Source organism: Nematolebias whitei, chromosome 9 (assembly GCF_014905685.2).
Source record: "Nematolebias whitei isolate Nwh7 chromosome 9, NemWhi1, whole genome shotgun sequence".
In the NCBI taxonomy this organism is placed as follows: Eukaryota; Metazoa; Chordata; class Actinopteri; order Cyprinodontiformes; family Rivulidae; genus Nematolebias; species Nematolebias whitei.
Genome location: NC_056506.1, coordinates 42,296,718 through 42,305,327, shown reverse-complemented (window position 1 = coordinate 42,305,327; position 8,610 = coordinate 42,296,718). Strand labels below are relative to the sequence as shown.

The 8,610-nt window shown below is 38.7% G+C and overlaps 1 protein-coding gene across 1 annotated transcript in view; it reads left to right on the top strand.

The window, feature by feature from the left end:
* Positions 1–6,790: 6,790 nt before the first annotated feature.
* The window catches only part of LOC119415215 (alpha-amylase), a gene marked incomplete at its 3' end in the record, with an annotated part of 17,573 nt that continues 15,753 nt past the window's right edge, over positions 6,791–8,610 (top strand). The window contains 4 exon segments of the mRNA XM_037682374.1: positions 6,791–6,990; positions 7,686–7,832; positions 8,029–8,226; positions 8,435–8,610. Coding sequence (XP_037538302.1) covers positions 6,823–6,990; positions 7,686–7,832; positions 8,029–8,226; positions 8,435–8,610 — 689 coding nt within the window.

The following is an 8,610-nucleotide window of genomic DNA, read 5'->3' as shown; positions in this document are numbered from 1 at the left end:
CGCCTATCAATCTCTTGTTCCATTTTTCCTTCATTCATGAAAAAGACCCCACGATACTTAAACTCCTCCACTTGGGGCAGGACCTCCTCCCTGACCCGTTGAGGGCACTCTACCCTTTTCCACATTATATTCAAGGTTTGACTAAAATAATTCTATAATTTTTCCAGACAAGTTGATCTTAGTCTCAAACTCTGGGATGAAAGGTGTCTGACGATATGAATTTCAAGGAATGCTAGGTATTTAATTTTAAATGAAATTGGCCCTCCTTTTGTTAATGATATTCCACTCCATTTATATCTCTTTACCCATATGTGTGAAACTTGAGCTGTCTGGCTGAAAAAAATGCATCTAAATGTATGGGAAGGCTACATGCTGGTACATGTTGTCCTATTACTACCACCCGTTTTCTTATTTTATTGTTTTAACTCCCTGTGTCCTTTTCCACTCCACCACCCTCTGTTTCCTCTTCATTTGCCCTACAGCAGCACCTCTGCCACCTCCTGCACCTCTTATACTCACTTTCTTCATTTATCCTGTAAGACCACAAAGTCATCTCTCACTCTTCTGTTTTTATTTCTTTGCCTGTATCTTTCAACCTGCTGACCTCATTCTTTCACTTATTTTTCCTCTTTCTCCCTCAGACTTGGTATCCTCGACCCCACCCACTTCCAATCCCATTCCACTTTCCCATGACAGATCCGAGAGTGGGAATCAAATGACCAGCTTCTCCCACTTCACCTGCTCTCAGAGCCTGAGCTATGAAAGAAAGCTTTGTCCCCCCCAAACCCTTCATCGCCTTCGGAGGTACGTCTTGTGTTGTCCATACAGGAAAGGACTTTGGTGTGACTGGAATTTTTGGGGCCCTTGGGAAAATGTGAGGGAGTTGGAGCCTAAAGTTTCTTCCTGACATCTTCTCACAGAGGCTACGTCATAAGGGTTAGAAATCATATGATTCTAATTAAAAAGCAAGTCTAAAGTGGCTAAAATTAATGTCCTTATGGTAACAACGTATCAAATACAAGTTTGAGTAGGTTGAAAAGTGTGTTAAAGGTGATAATTTCTTTTTTCTGATCTGTTTATGCCATGTTGGGTCTTCAGCATCTAGAATGAAAACTATGAAACTTTTTGATTAGACCCAAACACATCAGCTGTCAGGCTACACCCCAAAAAGGTGAATCATAATTTTGTGCTACAGTTTTACAAGTTTTCTAAAAAAAATAAAAAATAAAAAATAAATAAATAAAAGGTGTTAACATTGTGTTTTTACTGCCCTCAAGTGGTTGACATTGTTTTTATTTTTTTTAGGAATGTTGTGTAGATGGGTAGGTAGGTTGTTTGAAAAGCTTCCATTAATTCACATTTGAGAGTACAACAGAAATTAACTTGAAACTAAACTAATTAAAACATTACTAAGGGTCAGTTTACAGCATGCAACCATTCCCACATTTTTTTTCTCCAATTTACAACTAATTGTTCTTGTATGAAAAATGTTTACTAATTTACCAAAAATAGTTAAATATTCATTCAAGATGTATACAAAATCACTGAAAACATGTCTGTTATCATCCATTTAAACTAAATATACAGATAGGCTATAATATATAATAATATAAAGCTTTATTGTCATAAAAATTTTACAGTACAACATGCAGAATTGAACAAAATTGTATTTAATTTTTCCACAGCAGTGTACATACTTTACATGAATTTTACAAACTTTGGCGTTTGGGAATGTCTGTGGTGTGTTTGCTATTGTGGTCACCGAATTATTAATTTTACTTAATTCTATGTGAATAAAGTTATTTATGCAAGTGTATATATTACTTGAACTGCTCATTTCTCAGTGTTTAATGTTTTTGTGCCTTAGTGTGTGCTCATGTCTGGACTATTATAGCAGCAGTGACTCGACTGTAAGAAGAGCAGACTCAGAGAACAAAATCTGCCCCGTGATATTAGATCTTTATTCCTTTAGTCCTTATGTGTCACCCAACAGTCAGCACACAGATGGGATACTAAGCCTGTGTTTTCACCACAGACTTGTCAGAGCCCTTTTCACTTTGAACAACAATGCATCCCAAAGACTCACTGGGAGAAGTGACCCAGAACGAAACTCAGTAAGGCAGGTCAGATGTCCGTTTGACACGCTCTCTGCAGGAGGTGATGAGAAGGGCTTGGGCTGAGTTTGATAGGAAGCAGCTGGGATGATGAAAACCTTATTTATAAAAGCATAAATACAGACAAAATAGACTCTCATTCTGAAATTTACAAGCTATTTTATGCAAAGTACTTGTAGTGTCACAATTAAATTATTTATGTTTTGTCAGTTGTGGGCATCAGAGCCTCTAATATCTAATTTAAAACAACGAGGAAATTTACTCAAAAACTTATAAATAAGTATTCCACATGAATTATATATTTATTTACAAGCTTTGGCAAAACATTAATGACTTAGTCATTAATGTGTAATATATATATACATTCAAGAGTTAATGTTAAGAGTTAAAAGAGGTATTCATTTCAGTAAATTTAATTTAATCTAATTCACGTTTTATTTTACATCTGCAATTCTCCTGCTTGGTTTACAGAATGCCATAAAACATGTATTTAGTTGCTGCTGTTGTTGCTTTTGTTTAAAAAGAAACCACTTTATGTGAAGCTCTCATAGCAAATGGTTTGAGTTTGCAAATATATTTTAGGTGTCGTTATTTACACAACTTGTTTGACCTTCTACCCATGATACAGCAGATAAGACAGCAGCATTACACAAGTTATGTGATGTAACGTTTTCTCCTGGAACATTTGTTTTCATTTCCATGAAACACTGTCATAGATTTGTATTTTTAACTGTAAGAAAATTAACATTTGATGCTTTAATTCCTATATAAATTTTGAGAAATACTTCAGTTTTTCTACACAAACTGACAGGGAAGTAAACTATTTCCATATTTATTTTAATGGCTGTAAGGAGAAAAATAAATATATTATAACTATGTATTTAGATAATCTAACATCACAGAATCCTAATACATAAAAGGTTATGATTATTGTGTGATTGCAAAAACGTTAGTGAAAATTTGGTACAAACTCTGTATTTGTCATGCTCCCCATCTGTTCATGTTTCTGCTTCTTCATGCCACGATCACGTCCTCTGTCACCTGCCACGCTCACGCTTCACTCGCTGATCACCAGAGCTTATTCACTGCACCTGTTCATGCCTGTCACGGTCCTGATGTGCTCACACTGGACACACAACATACGGAGTCCAGACCAGATGACGTTTTAAAAGTTTTATTAAACCCAGGTCTGGACACAAGAGAGGAACTGGGAGACTAGGCAAAAATAAACAAAAGAGAGGGAGAAGCCGCAAACCAGCCAGTAATTGGCTTTTGGATCTTTGGTCGCTCCCCTCACCCTGCCTCAAAATCTCACCCTACAACAAAAACCCGGAAAAGTCCAGCCCTGCCACAAACCCCAACATCAAAAGGTTCAACAGCAATCACGTGCAGTTTCACAGGACAGAATCTGCATAAAGCAGGAGAGGGAGGGAGGTTCCAGGCAACGCCAACCATCAAATGCTCATCCGGTCTCCCCTCTGTCTAGTAGGTGGAGCTTAGCCCTTTTAAAACCCCTTCCAGCCAATCAGCTATAAGGAGAAAACAGACAATTAATCTGGCGTTCATTCATAAAAGGTGACACAAGGACATGTCACAATGCTCATATTTAAGGACTCCTCTCACCACTCATTGCCGCCAGATTATCATGCCATTCTTGGTTTATGATATCCAGCCATCTTGTTCCTGTTCACGCTCATACCTGACTCTCAAGCCTTGTTCTTTGGATTCTATTTAACACTTTAGGATTTACCACCCTGCCTGCTCCTCTTCTGATTCTGCTCTGCCCATCTAACCCTAGAATGACTATGTTTTCTGCCTTTCAGATTCTGGATTTACGGATTGCCCATTGCACTTCTTTTTCTGGACCTCTGACTACCTGTGCATGACCCCCGCTTCGTTTCTCAGACCTCACTTTGGATTGCTCCACAGACCACGTTAATCACAGAGCTCCTCCGCAGCTATGATATGACAGTGATGTCATATCTACAAATTCTGACAGGTGGCTCTCACTCCACCTGCCTGTGGAGACATGTTATTGCAACTGGACACTTTAACCAACAGTTGCAAATAAAAAAAAAGTTTTAGTAATTTTCACTCTTGTTGTCTGGCTAAGTGTTGAATCCAAAAACCCAATTCCTGACAGTATTTTTTGTTTTGTTTTTTTCTGAAAAAAAATCTAATAAAAAAGTTGTCTAGGCAGCATGGTGGCACAACTGGTAGAGCTGCTGCCTCTTAGCGAGCAGGTCCCCGATTTAAATCGGGGGGCCTTTCTGGGTGGAGTTTGCCTGTTCTCTCCATGCATGTGTGGGTTTTCTCCGGGTACTCCGGTTTCCTCCCACAGGCTAAAAACATGCGTTAGGCTGATTGGTCCCTAGGTGCAAGTGAAAGAGTGAATGGTTGTTTGTCTCGTTTGTCTCTATGTGTCCCTGTGATGGACTTGCGACCTGTCCAAGGTGTACCCCGCCCCTCGCACAGTGATTGTTGGACATGGCACCGGCGACCCCCATGACCCAAAATGGAAGAAGTGGGGAAAAAATAATGGATGGATGGATGGATGGAAGTTGTCTAAATAAATAATATTGATTTAATCTAAACAAATCAAAGGGGGCATTCTTTGCCAAAATAGCCAACTCTTGTGAGGTAGAAAAGGGTTGCCTGGAGCATTTCTCAGTTAGAAATCATTACATAAATGACAGACTGCATTACTTGCATTTTTCCGACTAATAAACTAATATTACAAAAACATAACGGACAGTAGAATAACTGAGAAATCTTCAGAAATTCAAAGCAATGTATTATTAAAAAAAAAAAGACATAAACCTAATCTTAAAAGTAGACAATTGAGATGGTGTAGAGGCAGGGCAGCCGACTTGAGACCTGAAGGCCATGGGTTCAATCCCCGGTCATTGCACATCTCGTGATGTCTCAGGACACCCTATCCCCAGTTGCTCCAAGGGCGCCCCACATAGCTGCCCACTGCCCCACATGGTGGTGGATGGGTTAAAAGCAGAGAGCCAATTTTGCCATTTTATGGGGACATAGAATGATGACAATACATAACACACATCAGTCCAAAATAGTTCTTTAAATATTTTTGTGTGGTGTTAATGTGCTCAATGAATTGTTTTAAATCACAGTTCAAAGTATGATTAAATGTAAAATTATTTAAATTAAAAGGGGAAATATTAATCTTTTTTCCATGCAAGGTAAAATTGCTGCCTACCAGTTTGACAAACAGGGCTCTAACTTTATGTTTGATTTTGACTACAAAAATAATCAAACTTATTTTAGCTGACACATCACTCAGTTTAGGGAGCTGTGAGAAAACATCACCTGTTTCTCTCCTGCTGATCCAGGAAAGAGAAACTTTGTAAATACAGTACAGAAAACTGAAGCAGAGGCTGCTTACTGAGTGTTTATCATCTGTGGAGAACATGAAGCTGGGCGGCTGTGGCTGAGTGGGTAGAGCAGTCGTCCTCCAATGCAAGAGTTGGGGGTTCAATTCCAGCAACAGTCACATGCTGAAGTGTCCCTGGGGTAGACACTGAACACCTCATTGCCTCCAATGTGTGTCCCATCGGTGAATGAATGTGATAAAGCACTAATTACTCTCTGTATAGATCTAGTAGAGTGCTGTATGAATGGGTAAATGATGGCACAGATTGTAGTGTAAAGAGCTTTGAGTATCTTCATCAGCTAAAAAAGCGCTATATAAGTACAATCCATTTACCATGTTTTTCAGCCTATAACTTGCATTTTTTCGCATAATCTGCATGCCCTGCGACTTATATACCGAAGCAACATATTTATGGAATTTTTTCCCATATTTATAAACCAATTTTTGGCTTAGATATGACCGTTTTCATTCATTCTGACTGAAAAAAATTGAATACTGCAATTTTTCAGCAACTAGATGGAACCAGAGTAGTATAGCATGCCGTTGTGTCATGTAATAGGCAAAAGTGGCTATGAATGACACAATCAGCTTACCACAGCTGCCACCTTTTTCCAGCTCGCTTGGAGCAACAGTCAAATCAGCTTCATTTTGTTGTGCCACCGGTGAAATGCAACTAATTTAACCATTTGACCTTACTGAAAAATGTTGGATTTTATACCTGGATTATTGAGCATGGACTTTGTTGTTTTCAACCAGTTTGACAAGATTGTCAACAAGGAAGAGGGCCAGCAATGGAGGAGGGGTGTGCCAAAGAGACCATCTAATCACAAGCAGAACTGGTTTGTTCCACTTTGGAGTAAGCAGTTGGAGGAAGAATCTGTTTTGTTGTGTGTTTCCTTGACTGATGAAACCTTCTGGATCGAAGGTGAAACGTTTCAGCACAAAAAAAGAAACTGTCCAGATGACCTGACTGAAAAATGTTGGATTTTATACCTGGATTATTGATGGACTTTGTATTTAACCATTGAATTGCATTTATTAAGCAAAAGTTCAACTGAGACACACCTTTGCTATAATGTCGCACCCCCCTCCCCCCCAAGTTTGACAAATGGGGCTTTAACTTTCTGTTTGATGTGGACTACAAGAAGGGTCAAGAAGTTTGGCTGATACATAACTCTGTTTACAGAGCTGTGAGAAAACAGCATCTGTTTATCGCCTGCGGTTCCAGGAGAGAGAGAAACCTTATAAATAAAGAAAAAGTAAAGCTGAAGCTGCGCACTACTAAGTGTTTCTCCATCATTTTTGGAGAGCATGAGGGTGGTCATCTTGGTCACGCTGTTTGGGCTCAGCCTCGCCCAGCACAATGCCCACATCAAGAATGGAAGGACAACCATTGTTCACCTGTTTGAGTGGCGCTGGGCTGACATCGCTGCAGAGTGTGAGCGTTACTTGGGCCCCAATGGCTTTGGTGGTGTTCAGGTAAACACAATCATCACATCCAGCATGCTTTATGTTCTGTTGGCTGAAACTTGGAAACCAGAAAGTTAAGTAAATTATATATGTTTTTTTTTCTGTTATTCCTGTATGTTTATGTGTCTATTTTAACTAAACCTATCTATTTAAGCACAATTATGTCCTCTTTTGCTCATATTATCATTTTAGTCAAACAGTCATTTTGAAACACATTTTTTAAAGTCCTTTAAGAAGCCAAGCATTGTTAAGTTTACATATATTTTACTTCAATTAAAGTTCTTGATTCGACTCTACTAGTATGCCGTCACGTCATGATGTCAAAGCACCCATATAGTAATGATGCATGTGCAACATTGGTGTATGGATGCACTATAAAACACTGATTAGACTTTATAGAATAAATTATTCAGATTAGCTTTGTAGATATAGAAAATACTGTATGCATTTGTGTAGAGTGGTTAATGAGGGTACATATTGTGTTGTAAAGCACTTCTGGTGACATGGTTGGCTAGAAAGACACTATGAGTACAGCCCCTTTAGCAGTATATTCTAAAATTTAAGTAAAACTTCTTATGATTATATTTAACCAAACAACAGTTGCTCAAGTTACCTTTAAAAAAACAGTTTTCTTATCTGAAAACAAGTTCATAACTCATGTCTGACAATTATGACCAATATTTATTTCCTTCTGTTCTGCTCAGATCTCACCTCCAAATGAACACATTGTATTAGACAGTCCCTGGAGGCCTTGGTGGCAGAGATACCAACCAATCAGCTACAAACTGTGCTCCAGATCTGGCAGTGAGGACGAACTAAGAGACATGATTACCAGATGCAACAGTGTTGGGGTAAACTACGTCACAAAATGTCTTGTACAAGCAATATGTTTAAGTTATTAGGCCACCATCAGTAAAACTCTAACTATGTTGAGTAACTTTTGAAGTATTACATTCTAATAATTAAGTTACTAAGTGGGAAAATTTCAAAGTAGGGCAAAATATAAAGTGGATACTGGAGTAACTTCAATCATGTAATCATTTATAGGTTAACGTCTATGTGGATGCTGTCATCAACCACATGGCCCGTGCTGATGGTGGAGAAGGAAATCACTCTTCATGTGGAAGCTGGTTCAGCGTCTACACCATGGAATTCCCCAGTGTGCCATATTCCAGTTGGGACTTCAATGACAACAAATGCTACACTGGCAGTGGCAATATTGAGAACTATGGGGACCCCAATCAGGTAATTACTGTAAAACAAATATGCCCAAACTGTGCTTTTATTTGTTGTTTAATGTTTATATTAGTAGGTCCTCAGTAAAATTATATATATATATAAAGTCATTACAAGTGAGAAGGTTGGGTATTGTCATCTGTTATAGACAAAATTTGTATCAGCTGTTGATCAGAAAAAACATAAATTGAATTCAACTTTCTTTTACTGGCTCCAGGTGCGTGACTGTCGTTTGGATCGTCTGTTGGATCTTGCCCTTGAGAAAGAATATGTTAGAGGCAAGGTTGCTGAATACATGAACAGTCTGATTGACATGGGTGTAGCTGGATTTAGGGTGGATGCTTGTAAGCACATGTGGCCCGGTGATCTGGACAATGTTTTCCGTCGTCTTAA